We start from the raw sequence: 25307 nt of genomic DNA, 5'->3' as shown, positions 1-25307 counted from the left end.
CCTAGTCATATGCGATTTATTTCATCTACAAAATTCTACTTGTGTAGATTAAGCAGCCTATAGATGACTTGATTTTCTTTCCTTCCACTCATGGAAAATCGCTTGATTCATCCATCAACACAGGATATCTTTATGAGTGAATGCCTCTCACAGCGCTTATGTGTTCTTCTGAGGAGGGTGGACGCGGGGAGCCTTCTCTGGCTGGCAGAACACAATGATTACGGCTAGCAGCTATAGCCGCAGGCAGTAATCGCATGCTAAAAATCTGATAGGCTGATTGTACCCAAGGCGATCATTGGATCAACTTGGGTACAATCAGCTTGCCCCTAGATGGATAACATCTCGGCCTTCTGTACCATGTGATCTCTTGTGGGCAAAGACATTGCATTTGTGACCTGCGTTTGGTGTATAGTTAACTTAATATTGATGCCCCCTGCAGATCGCAGTGCATTTTGAACACGTGAAATGCACACGTAATGTGGGTTTTCCGTGCTGCGTTCTTAGCTGGCCCTAAGTGGACTGGATTGAAAACAGAATTGTCTCATGTTTGTCCTGTAGTGTAAGATGCAGCAAAATAATTAACAGCTGGTCAGGTGTGAACACATGGGCAGCCAGCAGCGAGAACCTGCAATTCTTGCAAGAAAAAAAAACTACCTTTGTGTGCGAGCAACTGCAGTCATGCCAAATTTGTACCCTGTACAACTTGATGGCCAATGCCTCCTAGGTTTGTATGTAACCACTCATCCAAGGTTACATTCGATTAGGAGCTCTGCCCAGCCCTGGACGCAGACCGTTTGCAACCAAGGGCAGTGGTTCTGACTGCACACAAACTGGAAACAGCTAATCGTCCAATTTGTATGTGGCTATAGCACAGAGCACTGCTTTATGCAGATACTGACTTTACCAGCATCAGACTGCTACAGTCCAGCTGCCTCTAGTCACCTGCAATAATGAGCTGTTCATTTTAAAATTTAGTGTGCAGATATAATTGTATCTCACAGTAATATGTACCAAAAGCAGCACAAGCACATAATGTGCTATACAGCATAAATGTACAGTGATTTTTTTTTTGTTTTAATTCTAATTTAACCGCTAGCCTACAGGGCACTTATACCCCCTTCCTGCCCAGGCCAATTTCCAGCTTTCAGTGCTGTCACACTTTGAATGAAAATTGCACGGTCTTGCAACACTACCCATATGAAATTTGTATCATTTTTTTGTGACAGAGCTTTATTTTGGTGGTATTTAATCACCTCTGGGTTTTTATTTTTTCTTTAAACCAAAAACCACTGAAAATTTTGGAAAAGTTTTTTCTTAGTTTTTGTTGTAAAGTGATTTTTCTTTCACTGATATGCGCTAAGGAGGCGGCACTGATGGGCACTGGTAGGTGGCACTGATGGGCATTGACAGGCATCACTGATGGGCACTGAAAGGCAGCACTGATACATGGCACTGTTAGGCGGCACGGACTGGCACTGTTAGGCGGCACTGATAGGTGGCACTGATTGGCATTGATAGGTGGCACTGAAAGGCAGTTCAGATGGGCACTGATATGTGGCATTGATGGGCACTGGTAGGCACTGATATGTGGCATTGATTGGGCACTGGCACGAGGCACTGATGGACACTGACAGGTGGCGCTGCTGGGGCTACACTGATCAGGGCACACTGATCATCAGTGCCCTGATGATCCGTGTACATGTCCCCTCTGCGGAAAGCCGATTACCAGCTCTCCTCTCAAGCTGTCAGCGTGACCGCTCGAGAGGAGAGAAATGCTGATAACCGGCATTTCCCTGTTTACATGTGATCAGCTGTGATTGGACACAGCTGATCACATGACCGAGCCAACATCTTCGGCTCTTTCGGTGATCCGCTGTGTCTGAGGGACACAGCGCACTGCCGATCGCTGCGCTGCACGCTCCCTGAGCCGCGTATGCGCGGTGAGAATGGGGGGAACTCGTATGACGTCCTCCCAGAACAAGAGAACCACCTTGTATCCGTCATATTACTATATGGCAGGTGGGAGGTGGTTAAAGAATATTGTTTGGAAAGAACTGTGGTAGTAGTGTAATGTCTTAATTGCACATACCTCCAAGTTGTCCTTTGTAATATAATGTAATGCCAAAATTCCAAAACAAGTTAAGCAATATTAGCATTCACTTACATGCTCATGTTCATTATTTAAAATATTTGTCCCTTTTTTAGAATTCTATATCACAGAGTTCTCCAATTAATGTAAAGAACTAGAAGTAGTTGGTTACAGTACTGTTCACAGTGGAGATTTCACATGGCTCTATTCTGAAAAGGACAACACCGAAATTACAGTAAATTAAATATATTTTCTGCAGTCCATTCTAAGCCTCACTCCTGGTTAGAATGGCCCTTCTAGAGATGATTGTTGTGGATCTTTATGCCATGCATTGGAAAGATCAGCCTGTTTTCTGAAAGTCAGAACTGTTTTCTCCACTGACACTCAGAATACATACGCTGTTAAAGTGAGATTAATAGAAATTCTCTTTTATTACTTTTTTAAAATAACATACATGTTACTGCTTTGTGCAGTGGTTTTCCACAGGGCAGCCCCGATCCTCCTCCTTCTCGGATCCCCTGCTGGTACTCCTGGCCCCTCACTCCTGAGTGCAGCTTGCTATAGGGGCACCCAAGCAGGCTCGCTCTGCTCTTGCTGTTGTCTCCGCCAATGAGGGGGAGTCCCTGGAGAGCTGCTGCACACAGAAGGTGTTTTTTATTTTTTTTTAACCTTTCTAGGCATAGAATGCATGAAGGTAAAAAACCTTGCTCCTTTCACAATCACTTTTTTTTTTTTTTTAATGAACACAACCAACATTTTGTCAGTAAATCTTTATCCTCCAAATGTTTTATTCATATGCCCAACTAGGGGTCTCATTTAGACATAAATTATGTCATAGATTTGCATTATGTCACAGAGTTCTCTTAGAATCACAAAGTTCTCCTTGCTGTGTTAAACTAAGAGTCCAGTCATATCACTTTGACAGATCATATTGCTTCATAACTGCAATTGCAGTGCCTTGAAAAAGTATTCATACCCCTTGAAATTTTCCACATTTTGTCATGTTACAACAGAAATGTAAATGTATTTTATGTGATAGACCAACACAAAGTGGTGCATAATTGTGAAGTGGAAGGAAAAATTAAAAATTGTTTTCAAAGTTTTTTTACAAATATCTGAAAAGTGTGGCGTGCATTTGTATACAGCCCCCTTTACTTTGATACGCCTAACTAAAATCTAGTAGAACCAATTGCCTTCAGAAGTCACCTAATTGGTAAATAGAATCTACCTGCTTGTCATTTAATCTCATTATAAATACAGCTGTTCTGTGAAGCCCTCAGAGGTTTGTTAGAGAACATTAGTGAACAAACCGCATCATGAATGCCAAGGAACACACCAGACAGGTCAGGGATAAAGTTGTGGAGAAGTTTAAAGCAGGATTAGGTTATAAAAAAAAAAAAAAAAAAATATTCCAAGCTTTGAACATTGCACTGTTTAATCCATCATCTGAAAATGGAAAGAATATGGCACAACTGCAAACCTACCAAGAGATGGCTGTCCACCTAAACTGACAGGCCAGGCAAGGAGAACATAAATCAGAGAAGCAACCAAGAGGCCCATGGTAACTCTGGTGGAGCTGCAAAGATCAGGTGAGACAATCCATCCACAGGACAACTATTAGTCGTGCAGTCCACAAATCTGGCCTTTATGGAACAGTGGCAAGAAGAAAGCCATTGTTGAAAGAAAGCCAGTTTGCGTGAAGCAATGTGGGGGACACAGCAAACATGTGGCAGAAGGTGCTGTGGTCAGATGAGACCAAAACTTAACTTTTTGGCCTAAAAGCAAACGCTATGTGTGGCAGAAAACTAATACTGCACATCAGCCTGAATACACCATCCCCACTGTGAAACATGGTGGCAGCATCATGTTGTGGGGGTGTTTTTCTTCAGCAGGTACTGGGAAGCTGGTCAGAGTTGATGGGGAGATGGATGGAGCCAAATACAGGGCAATCTTAGAAGAAAACCTTTTAGAGTCTGCAAAAAAACTTGAGACTGGGGCAGAGGTTCATCTTCCAGCAGGACAACCACCCTAAACATACAGCCAGCACTACAATGGAATGGTTTAGATCAAAGCATATTCATGTATTAGAATGGCCCAGTCAAAGTCCAGACCTAAATCCAATTGAGAATCTGTGGCAAGACTTCAAAATTGCTGTTCACAGACTCTCCATCCAATCTGACAGAAAAAAGACTTGCAGCTGTAATTGCAGTGAAAGGTAGTTCTACAAAGTATTGATTCAGGGGGGCTGAATACAAATGCACGCCGCCCTTTTCAGATATTTATTTGTAAAAAATTTTGACAACCAGTTCTTATTTTCCTTCCACTTCACAATTATGTGCCACTTTGTGTTGGTCTATCACATAAAATCCCAATAAAATACATTTGTTTTTGGTTGTAACATGACAAAATGTGGAAAATTTCAAAGGGTATGAATACTTTTTCAAGGCACTGTATCGAAAAGAGTTGTTTTTATGGGTAATACAGGCAGTTGGATTCTTCTTTTATAGTGATAGATAAGTACAGATAAGAAAATGAAAGGGGTACTCCTATTCAGTGCTTAGACAACAAAACAAGCAATTTTAACCTTGAGGCTCATTTTTGACCTTTTCATTGTTGTTTGTGATCTATGAAATGCAGTCAGTTGTTAAGGTTGATATTACCATTGATGTCTTTGAAATTGCACAGGCCTGAAAGAGATAACCGTCTTAGAAACAGACAGCAAGATGGAGACTGTGGAAACTGTGGTGCAAATACATGAAGAATCCTCGCCATTGCTAAAACCCAAGAAACTGAGAAAGGATGACTCCCCAGGTGATAGATCTATGCATTTATTTAACCGTTCTAAAAACTGGAATTGCTGGACTCTTCTTCTGAACCTGCTTGTTTCCTGGCTGGCATACTGACCCTCCTTACTTGGTAGTACTTTGGATCACTGACCTAGAACAGGTACGTAAATTTAGACTTCTGAGTTTGAAGATTGGCCTGCTTCTTTTGGGTCAGTGATTTGGTCAGTACCACAACCAGTAGGCAAGTATGATAACCAGACAGCTAGCATTTTTAAACAGGAGGTCAGTTGTGGCAGGCCATGAATCTATCGTGACACACTTACTTCAAGCTTGTGTCTGACCTAAAGAAAAGATAGTGGGATCAATACACAAAGGATATTGCATGAGATATTTGGGTCATGTGACATGTTTAACCCAAATATCTCATGCTATATAAAAAATGTCAATTCACTATAGGTTTATGCGGCATTTACTGAACAAATAAACGCTTGGTAAATGCTGCATAAACCTAAAACTCAATTCATACAAACATGTTGTACGTTGTGGTCAAGCCATGTGGTATTTAACATACTAGCTGGTTGTTTGGAACTGGCACCTGGAACAAACCTTATCGGAATCTGGAAGCCCCATGTGAATGAGTATGGGGTACACACACCATGTGGGCAGCGTTCATCATGATTGACGATGGATGTACATCGAGGGACATTTTTTTATTTATTTTTAAAGATTCAGATAAATCACGCCCCCCCCCCAGCACCCCCACTATCACAGGGGCAGGGCTGTGGGGAAGAGGCCCTTGTCGTCATCAACTGGAGGGCCTGGTATGGATTAATAGGGGGGGAGCTGCACACTGTGTACTTTTTTGCTTTTCGCTCTTTTTTGTTTACATTCTGCTGACAGCGGGGATGAGTCACTGGTTGCTAGGATGCCGACAGCTGCCTGCTCCTTAACAACCAGCAGCCCTGAGCAGAACTGTTACATTTAGCAGTGGAGTGGTAAGAATACCATTGCTAAATGTTTCAGATCCCAGTGCAGCTGGCCTGTGGTAAAAAAAAAAAAAAAAATGTTCAAAAACATTTGAACAATACCACAAAATGAAAAAAATTAACATGCACTTCCTTTTTTTTTTTTTTCCCCAATAGAACTCAAATAATCATGCAGTATTTAACTCTCAATGAATTGACCCCAGGATATTTTATTTTACCCCTGCTGTTGTTTATTGGGGAACACGGCAGGCCTCTGGGTTTAGGCCCCCGCCCTTGGAAGAATGGACGCTAAGTAAAAGGTTTGTTCCTTCCCTCTCTAAATGACAGCCAGGATATCTACTTTAAGTAGTCCTATCAGAGGGGAGACAGGTTTTACAGATATATATTCTAGTTTTGATTTCTGAAGACGCAAACACTGCTCTGCAAACATGTAACCATATAGGAACATACGTCTTTGCAGACCTTTTTAAAGTATGTTGACTGTTCAGACCTAATAGCATTGTTCCTAATGTGTGTTCTATTCTTCACGTGTTTAAGGTACAAACTCTCTGGTGCAAGAGGCTACCCTTAACAGTGGGAAGAAGAATACAGCGAAGAAAATGCCAGTCAATTCGGCAGCTAAGAGACCAGGTACACAACACTTTTATTTTCACTGCTGCTATTAGAGTGCACAATTTTCATCAACCGTTTTTCAGCCTTCTGGAATTTGTAGTGCTTGGGTGATGTACATGGTGGTATCAGCATGATAGAATTCTTTGTAATATTATTCTTTTATAATAATAATTTTGGTAGTTGGTACACGCTAGGTTTATGGTATAGTAAGATATATTTAAGAGTATTTTCAGCTTAATGTTTTAGTTGAAGCAGAACTATGCTGTTGTTGACTGGGCTCCCCCAGTCCTTTTTTTTTTTTTTTTTTTTTTTTTTTTTTTTTTAGGTCCAGAGTCCTTGGTTTTCAGCCAATGTTCTTTATTGGTTGACCACAGGTGACCTAACACCAACACTTGCACGCAGGAGTTACTGTGTCCTACACTGAATTACCAATGCGTGGCAATCTGTATGCGTAATGAAATTGGTTTCCCAAAGCACTATGGTTTTAGATAAAAAGATTGCACATTGGAAGGTGAAATATAAAGTAGCAGTCTAAATCTCTTTCTAGTACGCTAGTATAGGTTTACTACAAAGTAACTCCAATAGGTGTGCATGCTCTGGGTCACTCACATGTATTGAAGTCATTTGATGAGCACAACAGTCAGGCAGATATAGACAAAGAATATTAGCGAGCGCTACTTCCAGAAATAGCCGCTGGAACACCAAAGATAACCAAAAACAACCTTCCAATGCAAATAACAGATAAAAGGTGCAGTGCTAAAACAAGATATTATGCATAATAAAGTGCAGAGTGATCATCAATAATAAAATTATAACCACCTGAATAAATAACTTAAATAATATAGTGTGTAAGGTATATCACCACGAGGTGATAATAAATGGTGATTAAATTGTCCCAAAATAAAGATGTGAGGATCCTTTCAAGATCACAATCAACGTGTCAGGATATCTGATCCAGGGGTGACAGATGAAGTGACTAAATAAGCAAAATGTGCACTCACCAGAAGTGCGCTAAAAACACACATTTGAGATATTGTCCTGTCTCATCAGGTATAATCAGGTCACTGCTCCCAGGTTCGGCCAGGTTCCAATACACCTTTGGGGTCCTTAGGCAGGTGTCACAGCGTATGGTCACATCTGTGTAAGATTCTCTGGGGTCCCTTTTTGTAGGTATCACCGCATTGGGTCATCTCTAAAGTGGGCTCGGCAAATGACGGCGTTCACAAGAAGAGCCCAATGAAGGACACCACATAGCGTGATACCACATAAAGGGAGGACTTTTATTTCCACAGAAAACAGGTGTATAAAAGGTAAAAGCACTGACCATGTTTCAGGATGGCCACCAGCAGTGGCATGACTTCTGGATGCTGTAGCCTCACTGACGCGTTTCGTGCAAAGCACTTAGTCATAGGGTACGGGCTTACAACAGGAGACGTCTATACACTTCTATTTATATTTAAAATGGCGCTCACGGTTATCACGCCCGCCATTTTGCCGACTCTCCGCACATACGCGGTACGCCGCGCGCCATTTTGCCGTAGACCGGGAATAACAATTACCTGTCCCTGTGTCTTTGGTGGGTATGCGTGTGCAGCGCTGCCATTTTATTGGCAGTCGACGTGGAATAATGAGACAGTTCAGCAGCTTATACTGTCTTGGTCTGCTATAATTTGAAGATAAACTCCACTGAGGAAAAAAACTATTAAATCTGAAATAAAGGGAATAGGTTAAGAATACTTAATGTATATCTTTTGTAAGTAAAAAAGACACATTATGCGCCGTAGTAAATACTTCCCTTTTGTTCATGTAATTGAATAGCTTAATTATATATGTGCAAATAATTAATCAATAAATGATAAATAATAAATTACGTATAAATATATATAAAACCTTATGCTGCTGAACTGAAAACATCATAAAATCCAATGATAATAAAAACCAATAATCACACAGGTCACTATAAAATAATATACATAAAATATAAAATAAAAATAAAAAATAAAATAAACTCCATATAAATTCTAATATGATAAAATACAGCAAAGAATGAAGCCAAGAATTAACCCCTGTCAATATATAGAAAAACACACAAATCTGAAAATATATATATATATATATATATATATATATATATATATATATATATATATATATATATATATATATATATATGAGAAATCTCTCTATCCATCCCAAAAATAAGATAAAATAATGGTTTAAAAATTGCGATGACAAAAAAGTGAAATAAGTTTAAAATCACGCACAAGGCGATAAACAGGCTCGAGTACTAAAATGTGAATAAAACTCGCCTTTTCGTGTAAATAAAGTAGTTAGAAATATAAAATAATGAGAATACAACTCATAGGTCATATAAAATACCATAAAACCTAAAATATAGTGTATTAATATATGCCTATAAAAATGATGATCTAGCTATTATCGATAAAGCAGTTTATATCGAAATCAATATTGAGCCCTTTAGGATGTAGGGAACCCAATTCATAAATCCATTTGGATTCAGATTGTAAAACTGCTCTTTTGTTGTTTGACCCTCTCCAGTGAGCATTAATAATACTTATGACCATAAATTTGAGCGAGGATGGATCTCTGTTATGGCGTATCCTATAATGGTGTGACAAGGAATGCTCCTTGTAACCCTTTTTAATATTCACATGTTCCCTCAATCTGTCTCTCAAACATCTTGTGGTGCGTCCTACATACTGCAAATTGCATGGACATTGCAGTAAATATACCACATGCGTGCTGGTACAGGTAATAAAATATAGGTATTGCCATTTACCGTAGAACTAAAACAATCATATTTTCTGGTAAACCTACTACATTGGCAGATTATACTTTTTTTTTTTTTTTTTTTTTTTTTTTTTTCTGCAGGGATAAAATCCTTTTCATGTTTGAAAAGCACTTAATTTTTTCAGGAGGGTCAATAATATTTGGAGCTATCTTGTTTCTAGGTGGCATAGCTTTTTCTAAATGCAATTTCTGGTTTCTCCGGTAAAATATGACTCAAACGGGGTCGGATTTTAGAATTTTCCAATTATTACTGATAACCTTAGTGTTGGCTTTGTGTTGGATAGAGTAGTTAGTAACAACGGGCAGATCTTCTTTGGTTTTTGTATAACATCATTATTTAGCATAGTATCTCTGTTAGAGCTTCCTATGTCTACCATAACCTGCTCCAACATGGGCTCATTATATCCTTTTTCCAGGAACGTAGTTTTTATAATAGACGCTTGTTTATAATATGTACTGATGTTTGTGCAATTGCGTCTGATTGCTAGACAGCTGCCACCACCCAAGTTGGCTACATAACATTCCTAAAGGGCAATTTTTACGGATCAGGGTTTTTATATGTATGTTTTATTTATACCCTGTTCCAAATTATTATGTAAATTCTATTTAAGTGTCACAAAGATTAAATATGTTGTTTTTCAGTTTAACTCATGGATAGTATTGCGTCTCAGGGCTCTTTTGATCACTGAAAACAATCTCGGACACCTGTGATAATTAGATTGGCCGCTGGGCCCAATTTTAGGAAAAACTACTAAAGGAGGGTGTTCCGCATTATTAAGCAGAGCACCATTTTCAAGCAATATGGGAAAGAAAAAGGATCTCTTTGCTGCCGAAAAGAGTGAAATAGTTAAATGCCTTGGACGAGGTATGAAAACATTAGATATTTCCCGAAAACGTGAGCGTGATCATCGCACTATTAAGAGATTTGTGGCTGATTCAGAGCACAGACGGGTTCGTGCAGATAAAGGCACATTGAGGAAGATTTCTGCCAGATCCATGCATCGCATCAAGAGAGCAGCTGCTAAAATACCATTACGTAGCAGCAAACACATATTTGAAGCTGCTGATGCCTCTGGAGTCCCACGGACATCAAGGTGTAGAGTCCTCCAGAGTCTTGCAACTGTGCATAAACCTTCTATTCGGCCACCACTAACCAATGCTCACAAGCAGAAACGGCTGCATTGGGCAGAAAAATACATGAAGACTAATCTTCAAACAGTCCTGTTCACTGATGAGTGCCATGCAACCCTGGATGGTCCAGATGGATGGGGTAGTGGATGGTTGGTGGACAGCCACCCTGTTCCAACAAGGCTGCGATGTCAGCAAGGCGGTGGTGGAGTCATGTTTTGGGCCGGAATCATGGGAACAGAGCTGGTCAGCCCCTTTAGGGTCCCCGAAGGTGTAAAGATGACCCCTGCAAAGTATGTGGAGATTATGACTGACCACTTTCTTCCCTGGTACAGAAGGAAGAACTATGCTTTCCGTAATAAAATCATCTTCATGCATGACAATGCACCATCTCATGCTGCAAAGAATACCTCTGCATCAATGGCTGCTATGGGGATAAAAGGAGAGAGAGTCATGGTGTGGCCTCCATCCTCCCCTGACCTCAATCCTATTGAGAACCTTTGGAGCATCCTCAAGCAAAATATCTATGAGGGTGGGAGGCAGTTTACATCCAAACAGCAGCTCTGGGAGGCTATTCTGACATCTTGCAGACAAATTCAAGCAGAAACTGTCCAAAAACGCACAAGTTCAATGGACTTGTGAAGCTGCTATCAAATAAGGGGTCCTATGTTAAAATGTAACGTGACCTGTTAAAATGTTTAAAAAGTTAAAATGTTCAAAGTTTGATTGAAATATCTTTTGATTTCAGTAAATATGCTGCAAACACAACAAATGACAATTTTCAGTTCTTTACAACCTATCAAGTGTTTTGAAACTTACTGTGTGTAATAATTTGGAACAGTGCATTGTACGTTTTTAAATGTTTGTTTAAAAAAAATACTGTTATCATTAGGAGGTTTGTTCAATAAAATTTGAATTGTACTCCTAATAGTTGATAACATGAGAATTATGCTGACTGTTATTTACATCAATTATTTAGGTAAATGAGAAAAATATAATTTGCATAATTTGGAAGTGTGTGTAATTTTTTTTTTTTTTTTTTTTTTTAATTATGGCTGCACACTCTGACCTAATTACCCTCACCCTTCAGGTTTTTCTATCTTTCATGAACCGTTTACATTACAAACGTTTTCAGTTGTCTTGTATGCATGGACAGCATATAAGACAACTGGGAAGGTTTGTTATGCAAACAATGAAGTGTGAGGGTAATGAGGGCAGGCTGTGAAGCCATAATTTATATGTATATTTTGTGTAGGTGGTGGAATCTGTGTTATGGTAATATATTCATAATGGCCTTGCGGAGGCTTAAAATTGTAAGTTTTAAGGATCAAGAGATTAATGATTTTAAATATTGACAATAAATTTTAGGATGTTCTTGTAAACATTTGTTGGTGTTGATAAACCACCTTAAAAGTCCCATCAACCTTTTTGGACTTGATGTGAATTACTGTATGTTGTACAGTGTCTCTTTCAGTGACATTAGTACAGGGCATGCTGGCTGTAGTTAACCGTTAGTTGTGCTTTTGTAGTAAATGAAAATCTTGTGATGCATGTGTGCGGTCTATTTTTCTCAGCCTCTAACCAGCTGATGGATGAGAACCAAGTGTCCCTGACCTTTACAGATTGGCTGTCCAGCGTGACTGAACGAATCCATCAGACTATGCACTATCAGTTTGATGGTGAGTATACTGAGACTTTAATGGATGCTGCTAATAACTAGGTATACTGCTGGGCAAGTTATGTAAACAGGTAGCATCGTAATATACTCTGTCAGTAAAAAGTTCTTCTATTTATGCACATGGGTGTGATTGTCACATCTCTTGTGTTTAACCAGTTGTGGACATGCTACAAATGCCTAAAAAGACTTTATTGAAGTACGCAATGTGCAGTACTCCCTGTCTTTCTGCCCCACTACCACCTTACTGCTGGAAGTTCTTAAATGACAGCTGGTAGTTGTGTAAATACAGCAGCTGTAATAGCCATTGCTGTCAAAGATGGACCTGCTTTTTTTCATTATTGATCTGCAAATCAAAGGGATGAGCTTCCTTCTGCATATGTCAGTTAAAGCTGAACATATTTCAATAATTCATAGTCTACTGCTATTGATCTGATTTGAGCTTGAAGTTTGTAAACTTACTTTGTGAAGATCCCCATACTTTTTACTTCCTTGAATTCTGTGACACCTGCAATGCATGTTCACTATGTCTGGTGAGTAGGCACTGCTATGTCACACATTTCACAGAGCCTGCCGTCAGCTTGCAGGTTGCAAGGTACCACAGCATATGTAGTCCTTAGAAATAGAAAACAGCAGAGGAGAAGCTGCAGAGCATGCAGGAAATTCATGAACTTGTAAAATAGGATGATCAGCAGACAGACGTTGCAACACGAAAGCAGATTTTTCAAGAAAGTATATTGGGTTATCAAATATAACTATTGTTTAATTCTAGAACATCAGCATTGTAATATAAATTCAAAGTGTAGACTGTGACCATACTTGTGAAAATGCTCCTAATACCTGAAACTGATATTTCATGTTGTGATTTGTGTAGATAAAAAATGTATGGACACAAATTGCCCTGCAAAAAATAGCATGCAATTTGAACATGAATGCTATTCCTGTCTAAATTGCATGTGGCTTCCTCACTGCTCCTGTGAGAACCCAGGCTTGTCATAGCCGGAGTTCACACAGGAGTGGTTCGGGAAACCTTCCTGCAGCAAACCCATGCTGTCGCGGAAGGAAAAACTGGGGAATTTAATTCCTGTTCAAATTGCATAATATCCTGAACAGTGCAATTTGCGTCTTTACATTTTTTGCAGTAAAGCAAATCGCACTGCAAAGTATCGCTACTCTGTATTGGCGACTACTTGACCAAAAGTATCAGTGTTTGTGCTCGCCAATTAAAAAAGGGAATCTGTGCATCCCTATTTTAAACAGGCAAAATTATAGAGTAGAATGTATACCTTTTTCTTTACAGAAACCACTAATGCTGAAAGTGCGTTTTTTTTATAAGGGAAAAATAAAATCTGTCTACGGATTGTAAAAAGGTATAACTAAAAGCCTTGATTGTCCTAAAAAAAACAAAAAAAAACAAAAAACAAAACTATATGTATTTCTCTGGTCCATTGGGGTTGTATAGGTATGTGGCTAATGTACCTGACTAAGAATGGCAAAGATTTGTGAATGGATGTAGTGTACATTACAGGAATAAATCTCTTGTCTCCAGCTGATTTCTGGCTTATTGTAGCAAAGTGAAGCACTGCATAAATGTGCATCATGTACTGCTTTTCTTTCAACCCCACAGTTTTAGGAAATTGGAATCAAAGCTGTTGTGCTTAATGGAAAATTGCTGTGCAGTAAGCCTGACCTCTGCCTCCCCCATGTCCGTGTGGAGACAGGCTAAAGTCATCTCTGTACAAATACTCTGAAACTCATTTATCATTGTGAATGTCATTTGTTGTCTTTTGTGACCTTCTCTGGTTCATACGCATGAATGACATTAAATGTCAGGCTGATAATTTTAATAGTGATGCTGATAAAACCGCACATATTAAACAATGTGTTTCAGTTATTCTGCAGGTATAGGGCTCTATGTACATTCAAAGGATGACGAAGGCCCTCTCTAACCAAGTGCTACCGATTATTTTTGAATTTGATATTTTTTAACTTGATTCGTGGTGTTCACATTTGTTTTTTCTGTTAGACTAGCATTCATAAGCTTTATTCAGCGTGTGTGTGAAATCAAGCACCAAGGCATGCAGACTGCTTCTACAAACATTTGTGAAAGAATGGGTCGCTCTCAGGAGCTCCGTGAATTCAAGCGTGGTACCGTGATAGGTTGCCACCTTTGCAATAAGTCCATCCGTGACATTTCCTTGCTACTCAATATTCCATGGTCAAATGTTAGTGGCATAAGAAAGTGGAAGCAACTGGGAACAGCAGCAACTCAGCCACGAAGTGGTAGGCAACGTAAAATAACAGAGCGGGGTCAGCACATGCTGAAGTGCGGCGAAGTCACCAACTGTCTGCAAAGTCAGTAGCTAAAGACCTCCAAACTTTGCGTGGCCTTCAGTGACCCTAGAGTGACGAATCACGCTTCTCTGTCTGGCAATCCAATGGATGTGTCTGGGTTTGGCGGTTGCCAGGAGAACGGTACTTGCCTGACTGCATTGTGTAAAGTTTGATGGAGGGGGATTATGGTGTGGGGTTGTTTTTCAGGGGTTAGGCTTGGTCCCTTCGTTCCAGTGAAGAGAACTCCTAAGGTGTCAGCATACCAAGACATTTTGGATAATTTCATGCTCCCAACTTTAGGGATGCAGTTTGGGGATGGCCCCTTCCTGTTCCAATGTGACTGCGCACCAGTGCACAAAGCAAGGTCCATAAAGACATGGATGAGCGAGTTTGGGATGGAGGAACTTGACTGGCCTGCACAGAGTCCTGACCTCAACCCGAGTGAACACCTTTGGGATGAATTGGAGCGGAAACTGCGAGCCAGGCCTTTTCATCCGACATCAGTGCCTGACCTCACAAATGCGCTTCTGGAAGAATGGTCACACATTCCCATAGACACACTCCTAAACCTTGTGGACAGAAGAGGTGAAGCTGTTATAGCTGCAAAGGGTGGGCCAACTCAATATTGAACCCTATGGACTAAGACTGGGATGCCATTAAAGTTCATGTGCGTGTAAAGGCAGGTGTCCCAATACTTTTTGGAGGCCGAAAATACCCCTATTGGCCTTTGGCCAATATGCAAATAGGCACCAATACAGGTGCCAAAAATGGTCCCGCCCCCTTCGCCACCACCCCTGTCTGGTGGTTCTCAGGCTTACCTGAGAACCCATCCAACGATCCTGGAGCTGGGCATAGAGATTAGTGACGGAAAGTTGACCTCCACTCATCTCTATGCCCTTGGAGGACCGGAGCGACGTCATTGTGTTGCGGTTCTGGCCCCATGTAAACAAGGCCTTTTTTAAAGCACTAGATCAATGCTTTTTTTTTTTTTTTTTTTTTTTTTTATCTAATGCTTTACATTGTATAGGAGAGATGTGGGGTCTTATTGACCCCAGATCTCTCCATAAATAGGACCTGTCACTGCTTATTTCTATCACAAGGGATGCTTGCATTCCTTGTGATAGGAATAAAATTGCTAAAAAAAAAAAAAAAAAAAAAAGTTAATGGGACAGTGTAAAAAAAAAAAAAAAAGTAATTAAAAAAAAATTGTTTAAAGTACCCCAGTCCCCCCATGCTCTCACGCAGTGGTGAACGTATGCGTAGGCCGCGCCCACATATGTAAGCGTTGTTCAAACCACACGTGAAGTATTGCCACAAAGGTCAGAGCAAGAGCAATAATTCTAGCACTAGACCTCCTCTGTAACTTTAAACTGGTAACCTGTAGAAATTTTTAAAGCAATACCCATGGAGATTTGTAAGTACTGTAGTTTGGCACCATTGCACAAGCATGCGCAATTTAAAAGCATGACATTTGGTATCTATTTTCTCATCTTTCATATTTTTGGCCAAGTGCATCCTAAATGTTTGGTTTTGGCACCAGAATTTTCATTTCGATGCACCACTATATACACTGTTCAAAAAAATTAAAGGATTGCTTTTTAACCACCTGCCTATTGGGCACTTATACCTCCTTCTTTACCAGGCCAATTTTCAGGTTTCAGCGCTGTCGCACTTTGACAATTGCATGGTCATGCAAGATTGTACCCATATGAAATTTTTATCATTTTTTTTCCTCACAAATTGAGCTTTCTTTTGGCAGTATTTAATCGTCGCTGGGCGCTTTACTTTTTGCGCTATAAACAAAAAAACTGCAAAAAAAATATTTTTCTTTGTTTCTATTATAAAATTTTTCAAACAGGTAATTTTTCTCATTCACTGATGTGTTGATGAGACAGCACTGATAGGCAGCACTGATAGCCAACACTGAAGGGCACTGACAGGCTGCACTGGTAGGCAGCACTAATGAGGTGTCACTGATAGGCGGCACTGATGTGTACTGATAGGTGGCACTGACTGGCGCCACTGCTGGGCTCTGACTGGCACAACCGCTGGGCACTGACTGGCAGCACTGCATTGATGGGCACAGGTGGGTGGCACTGCTGGGCACATGTGGGCGGAGCTGGTGGGTGGCACTGCTGGGCACAGGTGGGCGGAGCTGGTGGGTGGCACTGCTGGGCACAGATCATCAGGGCACTGATGATCGGTGCCGATCCCTGCTCTGATAACTACCGGTTCTCGGCAGTACTTTCCTCGCGCTGTGACAGCGTGAGGAAAGTGCAGCCGAGAACCGGCAATTGCATTTCCCGGTGATCAGCGTGTCATTGGACACGGCTGATCACGTGGTAAAAGGCCTCTGTGATTGGCCTTTTACCACATCATGTGATCAGCTGTGTCTGTAGGACACAGCGATCATGGAGAGCGCGTTCTGGGAGGACGTCATATGACGCCCTCCCAGAACTGGCCAGCCGCAGTGTAGCAGTCATTTGGCTATCTGCGGTTGGCAAGTAGGTAATCAGAGTATAGTATCAAGTCAGTTAAACTCCTGGGATATTGATCTGATCAGTTAAGTAGCAGAGGGGGTTGTTAGTGTCAGCTGCTTTGGTGTTAATGAAATTAACAGGTGCACTAGATGGGTAACAATGAGACGACCTCCAAAACAGGAATGGTTTTACAGGTGAGGTCACTGACATTTTTTTCCCCTACTCCTCTTTTCTGACTGTTTTTCACTAGTTTTGCATTTGGCTAGGGTCAGTGTTACTACTGGTAGCATGAGGCCCTGGACTCTACAGAGGTTGCACAGACAGTCCAACTCCTCCAGGATGGAACATCAATACTTGCCATTGCCAGAAGGCTTGCTGTGTCTTCCAGCACAGTCTCAAGAGCATAGAGGAGATTCCAGGAGACAGGCAGTTACTCTAGGAGAGCTGGATACTGTAGCAGGTCCTTACCCATCAGCAGGATCAGTATCTGCTCCAAGGAGGAACAGGATGAACACTGCCAGAGCCCTACAAAATGACCTCCAGCAGGCCACTGGTGTGAATGTCTCTGACCAAACAATCAGAAACAGACTTCATGAGGGTGGCCTGAGTGCCGGACGTCCTCTAGTGGGCCCTGTGTTCACTGTCCAGCACCGTAGAGCTTGATTGGTATTTGCTACTGAACACCAGATTTGGCAGGTTCGCCACTGGCACCCTGAGCGTTTCACATATGAGAGCAGGTTCACCCTGAGCACATGTGACAGACGTGAAGGGGTCTGGAGAAGCCATGGATAGCATGCTGCCTGTAACATCATTCATGACTTTTTTGGTGGTGGGTCAAAGATTGTCTGGAGAGGCATATTGATGGGGGGGGACTCACAGACCTCTACAGACTAGACAATGGCACTCTGACTGCCCTTCAGTATCGGGATGAAATCCTTGGAGCCATTGTCAGACCCTACGCTGGTGCAGTGGGTCCTGGGTTCCTCCTGGTGCACAACAATGCCCATCCTCATGTGGTGAGACTATGCAGGCAGTTCTTGGATGATGAAGGAATTGATACCATTGACTGGCTCCCATGTTCGTCTGACCTAAGTCCAGTAGAACAGCTCTGGGATATCAGGTTGCACCTCAGACTGTTCAGGAGCCCAGTGATGCCCTGGTCCAGATCTGGAAGGAATACCCCTGGACACCATCCGTTATCTCATTAGGAGCATGCCCCAACATTGTCAGGCATGCATACAGGCACGTGGGGGCCATACAAACTACTGAGTACCATTTTAAGTTGCTGCAATGAAATTTCAGCAAAATGGACTAGCCTGCTGCATCATTTTTTCACTTTGATTTTCGGGGTGTCTTCGAATTCAGTCCTCTGCAAATTTTTCCGTGTGTGTGTGTTGCTGAAGACCTCGACTATGCATCGAATTCTCTTACGGTTTGTTGTAAGATACATGTTCTCAGGTGGAGTTCTGCTATACATTAGAGTAGGACTTTTATGTGGAAATTTGCTAACATATGTTGTATATACCTGCTGTAAATTGACAGATATTACATGCATATTTGCAAAACCATTGGTTCTCCTGGACTTTAGGAGGAGGGACTTAAAATGAACACACAGTGGAACATGAATCCTTTTTGCTAAACAATTCTGTTGATATCTTGAAAACTATGTTGTGGAATACACTTTTTTTGTTCCCCTTCATATAAATATAACATTGTGTCACAGCAAGTCATGCTTTATCCAGAAACTCCATTTAATAGTGTTACGCTCTTTGCAGGTAAACCGGAGCCTCTAGTATTTCACATTCCTCAGTCTTTCTTTGATGCACTCTCACAGAGACTATCCATGGGTAATGCGAGGATGCGTCTCCCCAATTGCACTACAGGTACATTTTATTATATCTGCTCACAGGCATGCTTCTGATTTGAGAAACAATATAGCATTCGCTTCTATAGTTCTAGTTCTCTTTAACCATTTTTCTGCTAAAGCCTTTTTTTTTTTTTTCTGTTTTTACACAAGGTAAATTAACATTTTAGGCCAGAAGATTTTTTTTAAGATTGCTTAAAACCCCCAGAGATGTCACATAGTTGTTTATCAAACCCATTTTTTCTGGGGAAAAAACGCACTTAAAGTGTTACTAAAGCAGACCAGATATAGTGAATGCAGGTCTTGGGTTTAGTAACACTGTAAATAAACTGTTGACCTTATTAAAAACAGCTAAGCCATACATTTTGTATAGGTAAAATCCTTAAACCCTTTTGCTGCCGTGTAAGTACCAAGTACTACAACCTCCTGTTGATTACATTTATACTTCCAGCTATTGGCTTTCTAGTAGAAGTGATTAGGGCTTATCTGTCCTCCTTGGGTGCCTGGGACCAACATTGGGGGATCGACCCCATAAGAGATCAGCCCTGAGTCCTTTAGGGTTTAGAGTTTTCAATCTCTGGCTGCTCTCCTGTTGTGATGGGAATCAAGTTAAGGTAAAAAGCTAAAAATATTAGTTTAATAAAAATAAAATCAACCCCAGAAAATGTATAAAATTCCCCCGCCCCTATGAATGATATGCGATTTGTCAAGTGTAAACACAGACATTACCCCACACATTAGGCATTGCCAAAGTGAGAGCAATAATTTCATCATTTACTGTTAACTCTAAACCAGTGTTTCTCACCTTCTTTTTTTTTTTTTTTTTTTTTTTTTTTTTTTTTTCCATTCAAGGCACCCTTTAAAGTTATGAACAATCTTGAGGCGCCCTTTAAAATTATAGACAGTCTCAAGACACCCCATTTTAAAATGTAAAAAAACTATTGTAATAGTTTTACCTAATGCAGCAACACCCACACATTGAAGACATGGCAAACCCAGATACTCCTGCGCTTAGAGATGGACTCTATATAGATAGGACCACATCACGAATTTCTTGGGATATGCACGCCTTGCTGCCTTCAAATTACCAGGGAAGTCCAAATAACCGAGTGGAGAAAAACAGAGTGCCCACTGGCCTAGTGCATTACCTTAAAAAATGTATTTATTAAATAATAAAAGTAGGTATTGTACTCACAAAATGACAATACAGTCAAAGGCACATCGTGACTCTGTAATGGGAACTCTGGACCTCTAACAGGCTGACGCGTTTCGAGGACTTGAGTTGGCTCTGAGGAAGGGGCAAGTCATCATAGTTCCCAGGCAGACACGTAGTGTGGATTGGACAGGGCTATTCTTTCACGGTGTACTCTGTACTGCCATTTTGTGAGTACAATACCTACTTTTATTATTTAATAAATACATTTTTTAAGGTAATGCACTAGGCCGGAACACCCACACATGTAAGACACCCACCGTTAGAGGGGATTTATTTGTCCGAAGTAAATACGCTTTTGCACACTGATACTGAATAGTATTCCAGTGTTTCTCTTCTCCCTCAGTTTTCTCCCTATCACTCAGCCTTTTTGACCCCATTACTGACAGATTGGCAGGGGAGGGTCAAAGAAGGATGGCGCATAGATGACCAACATCCTGCATTACAATGGATGGCATCATTGGTTTTTAGGACGCTGGCGGCAGAAGGGTGTAATGAAAAACCTATAGCTTTGTGTAAATTAAAGGCAGGCTTGATCCACCTGCTGTCTGTGCAATTTGCAATCTTGTTTTATTTGTATCTATTTATTCATTGTAACATATATATAGTTTGTGTTTGTAAGGCAACATTTAGAGGATTTTCTACTTGACAGCTTTTGTGAGGAAAGATGCCCTCCCGCTTGGGACTTTCTCCAAGTACACCTGGCACATAACCAACATTTTACATGTGAAGCAGATCTTTGACACCCCAGAGGTAAGTGTCCACCTACTGTATATGATACTGGTGCTAACGATGAAGATGTCTAATGCATTGAGATGGGGGGTACCCGTAATTTCCCTTCTGAAATTCCTCTTGTACCTGTATGAGCTGTTCTCTCATTCATATTCACAAAGATATGCATCACACAAAAATGCGAAAAGTCAAGGTTTATAGTGGTTTCTTTTATTACTACTATTGGAGTATAGATGTATTACATAGATATAAACTGCAGTGCAGTAACTATAGGTTGATATACACTCATGTTGTCACGTGTGGCATCGTAATTACTACATATTGAGTGAAACACATGTACTTTTGAAACGTACTTCTGTTGTGGTGACCCCTCAATTACATGTAGCTTGGTCTACTAGAAGGAAAGAAGGCTGACAGAATAATCCTTTTATTTACCAAATATTGCCACAAACCGCCTCTGTCCCATTCAACTATTTTAAAAGGAAAATATTGTGTCTACTGTAACACATACAGAAATGTGTGGGCATCTGTTGCTGGTCTTTTAAAAATGCTAGTCATCTGGTTGTGGCTAGCTTCACTATCTGAGTCATTGACCCAAGACAAGGATGCCACAATGTAAAAAAACAAAACATGGTTTCCGTTAAAGCTGAACTGAACAAACCGCTAAATACACATATAAAATGAACTGGAATGGGGGGTCTGTGGTGGAAGGGGGGGTGGTGGTAATGTGAAGGGAAGACTGTGATGTAAGGATGGTGAGAGGAGGGAATATGATGTGAAGGGTACTGTGGTGGAAGGATGGGGGACTGGGAGTACTGGTGTGAAGGGTGGGGGGGGGGGGGTTTCTGTGATGTAATGCTAGGTTCACACCTATGCATTTGCTGCGGCTTGTGTTTCCCTGAGCTTCTGGGCTTCTGTACCTGCAAGAAACACAGGAAAAAGGTTCCTGTACCTTTTTAAAAATGCATGGTTCACACCATGCCAGAGTCTGAATTGCACAGAAATTCTGGCCTGGTATGGATTTTGAGGGGAACCCCCACACCAAAATTTAAAAACAGTGGCATGGGGGACCCTCAAAGTCCATACCAGACCCTTACCTGAGCATGCAGGCAGGTCCGGAAAGGGGGGGAGGGGGGGGACTAGCGAGCTCACCCCCCCCCATACCAGGCCCTCGTCATAGGGGGAGTGCTTTGAGGCAGGGGGGATTCCCCCTGAAGGACCTTGCCCCCATGTTGATGGGGACAAGGGCCTCTTCTACACAACCTTGGCCGGTGGTCGTGGGGGTCTGTGGGTGCGGGGGTTATCAGAATCCCCAGATTCCGGCCCCCCTCCCATGTAAATGAGTATGGAGTACATGGTACCACTACCCATTCTCAAAAAGTGTAGTGTAAAAAAACCACAGTAGGCAGTCATTCATAGTTAATCACATTGCCCACCGCCGACCCGAAAAAAGAAAAAAAAAGGCTCTGCTCTCGACACCAGAGCAGAGCCTTTTTTTTTTTTTTTTTTTTTCTGGGTTGGCAGCAGGCATTGTGATTGATGATAGCTCTACACCGGGGGATAGGTTTTTTTTTTTTTTTTTTTTGGTTTTGTGTGGTATGTTTTTTATTTTTTGTTTTTGTTTTTTTTTTTGTTTTTTTTTTTTAAATAAAGGACTTTTCAAAGACTGTTTGCCTGTTTGTGTGTGTGTTTTTTTTTTGTTTTTTTTTGTTTGTTTTTTTTTTTGTTTTTGTTTTTTTGACACTACACTTTTTTTATTTTTTTGTCTTGTGAATGAGTACCATGTACCCCATCCTCATTCACATGGGGGGCAGGATATGGGGCCTCCCTTGTTAGAGGGGACTTCAGATTCTGATAAGCCTCCCGCCTGCAGATCCTCACAACCGTGGGCCAACCAAGGTTGTGGGGAAGAGGCCCCTGTCCCCATCAGCATGCACTGTTGAGGGCATGTGGCCTGGTATGGTTCAGGAGGAGGGTGCTTGCTCGTCTTCCCCCCCCCATCCTGACCTGCTGGGCTGCATGCTCGGACAAGGGTGTGGTATGGATTTTGGGGGGACCCCCACAACTTTTTTTTTTTTTTTTTGCGGTTCCCCTCAAACACAAAGGGCATGGTATGGATGGGGGGGAACCACATGTGGTTTTTTGTAAATTAATTTTATAATTGCTGGGAATTCTTCTTCCTTTTTTTAACATTCAGCTGTCATCAGGAAACCCATCTGTTGTTAAAGGCTGGGCGGCCAGCTTACTTAACCTCCCTGGCGGTATTCCCGAGTGTGACTCTGGGTGGAATTTCAGTACCATTAGCGGTAACCCCAAGCCACACTCGGGATTGCATCGCTGGATCCTGGAAGAGGTTAAATACCTTGTCCCCGGGATCCCACAATGTATTCCCGCAGTGTACGACAGCCGGATCTTCTGCCCGATGCTCTGTGTGCCCTGGCTTCCATTCCCTGCGAGAGTCGCGACACGGGGGTGGAACCGGCGGCAAATTCAAAAAGTATAATGCACAAACACACTGATACATTGTAATCCTATTGGATTACATTACTAAATAAAATAAATTGACCTTCGTTTTTTCCCCCCAGTGCTTTCTCCAGTGCCCTTACCTGCAGTTTTACTGTACTTTGTGTCTGGAAACTGCAGAACGACCATGGCATCAAAAAAGCGCGCCTCCACCTCAAAAGCGGTATATGACCTGCTGGAAAACAGCAACAGCAATGCAGAATTGAGTGATAGCGATTCGTGGGTAAGTTCGTCATCGGACACAAAAAGCAATTTCAGCGATGATCCTGCGACTGTGCCCAGCGATGTGCGGACTTGGTGCTCGATTGACTGCGGTACGGAGCACGTAGCGCCCCCAAGATTCCTGTTTACTGGAGCACCTGGTATCAAAGTGGATGTTGAGTATGACAACCCCTTGGCATACCTCCAACTCTTTTTGACCGATGAGGTTATTGAAAAAATTGTTACGGAGACAAATCGGTACCAGGAGCAACAAGCTGCTATGCATCAGAGGTTTTCAAGGAGCAGAAAGTTGGAACCAGTGACCAAAGAGGACATCTGGAAGTTTCTGGGCCTAATAATTCTTCAGGGAGTGGTGGGGAAACCCCTGCAGAAGTGGTATTGGACAACCAACAAATTACTAGCCACTCCTTTTTTTGGCACGGTCATGTCGGAATACAAATTCTCTCTGATAATGAAATATTTGCACTTTGCAAATAATGAAGAATTTGATGAGACTTCTCATCCAGCTCCAAAACTCAAGAAGATTTGGGAAGTTTATCAAATTATTCTGAAAAATTTCCAGCAGACCTATGTACCAGATAGACATTCGTATCGACGAAAGTCTAATGGCATACAAAGGAAGACTCAGCTGGATTCAGTATATGGCGTCAGAGTGCACGACTTGGCATAAAATCATTCATGCTATGTGAATCGAGCACTGGTTACATATGGAATTCGGTCCTATACACCGGGAAAGGAACCAAATTCAACGAACAATTCAGAAATTATGGAATGGCAACCGCTTGATTGAGCCATTGCTGAATCAGGGCTATTGTGTAACCACAGACAATTTTTACACTTCTCCAGAACTCTGAGTTCCTTCTACACAACAAGACGGATGCATATGGGACCGTTGGGGCTAACCGGCATGACATGCCGCCAACCTTTGGCAATAAAAAGCTCAAGGCAGGAGAAATAGTTGCCTGGCAGAAAGGCAAAATGATGGCCTGAGATGGCGTGACAAAAAAGATGTGTGCCTAATGAGTACTATTCACAGTACCTCTACTGTCATGGTACACACAAAAAGGTGGAAAAGACGTAATGAAACCACAAGTCGTGATGGATTACAACAACACCATGGGAGGTGTGGACAAATCTGAGCAGGCCATGACATTTTATCCAGCGATGAGTAAACAACAAAAAAATTACAAAAAAATCTTCAGGCATCTTCTTGGACAGTGTTTGTGGAACGCATTCATTCTGCTAGAAAAAAAGAGTGACAAGCCTGTGGTTCATGCGGAGTTTGTTTGGAAAGTTGCCGAACTTATATTTCTCAAGCACCAAACACCAACGACTGTAAATAGATCTGGACGTCGTGTTGCTGGCGTTGTGAACCCGAAACGCCTGACTGGTCGTCACTTTATGGACCACATTCCACCAACGGAAAAGTCTGCACCCACAAGGATGTGTGTGGTTTGCTGCTCTAAACGTGACAACACTGGAACGAAAATCAGAAAAGAAACCCGGTTCTATTGTCCTGATTGTGACGTCGGACTTTGTGCTGTACCATGTTTTAAAATTTTCCATACCCCGGATGTTTACTGAAGCAATATGACTACTAATATTGCATCCTTGTTTGGCCAAAAAAAAAGTCAGTGTTTTTGATTATATTATTTACTAAAATTTATTGAATAAAAAGTATTCTTATTTGTTATTTATAGTTATTATATTATTTATGATTTTGTGTTTCAAACTTTATCATACCCAAGATGTTACAAAGAAGAACGCACAGTAAAAAAAATCACATGTAAATAGTTGACTTGGGCTGCTCTTCTTTAAGAGTAATCAAAGCATTACGGTGTATGATTGGGAA

The 25307-nt window shown here is 41.3% G+C and overlaps 1 protein-coding gene across 3 annotated transcripts in view; it reads left to right on the top strand.

Moving 5' to 3' along the window:
• CUNH2orf42 (chromosome unknown C2orf42 homolog) overlaps nucleotides 1-25307 on the top strand; it is a 49763-nt gene that overhangs the window by 17205 nt on the left and 7251 nt on the right. For all 3 annotated transcript variants that reach the window (XM_089687180.1, XM_089687181.1, XM_089687182.1), the window contains exons 3-7: nucleotides 4775-4900; nucleotides 6399-6491; nucleotides 11987-12091; nucleotides 18677-18784; nucleotides 20631-20731. In XM_089687180.1, the coding sequence (XP_089543306.1) occupies nucleotides 4775-4900; nucleotides 6399-6491; nucleotides 11987-12091; nucleotides 18677-18784; nucleotides 20631-20731 (533 nt within the window). The remainder of the gene's footprint in view (nucleotides 1-4774; nucleotides 4901-6398; nucleotides 6492-11986; nucleotides 12092-18676; nucleotides 18785-20630; nucleotides 20732-25307) is intronic.

This window comes from Staurois parvus, unplaced genomic scaffold, assembly GCF_062004578.1.
Source record: "Staurois parvus isolate SC_StPar_1 unplaced genomic scaffold, SC_StPar_1.0 ptg000420l, whole genome shotgun sequence".
Lineage (NCBI taxonomy): Eukaryota > Metazoa > Chordata > Amphibia > Anura > Ranidae > Staurois > Staurois parvus.
The sequence above is the reverse complement of the archived record's forward strand: the minus strand, read 5'-3'. Positions and strand labels throughout refer to the sequence as shown.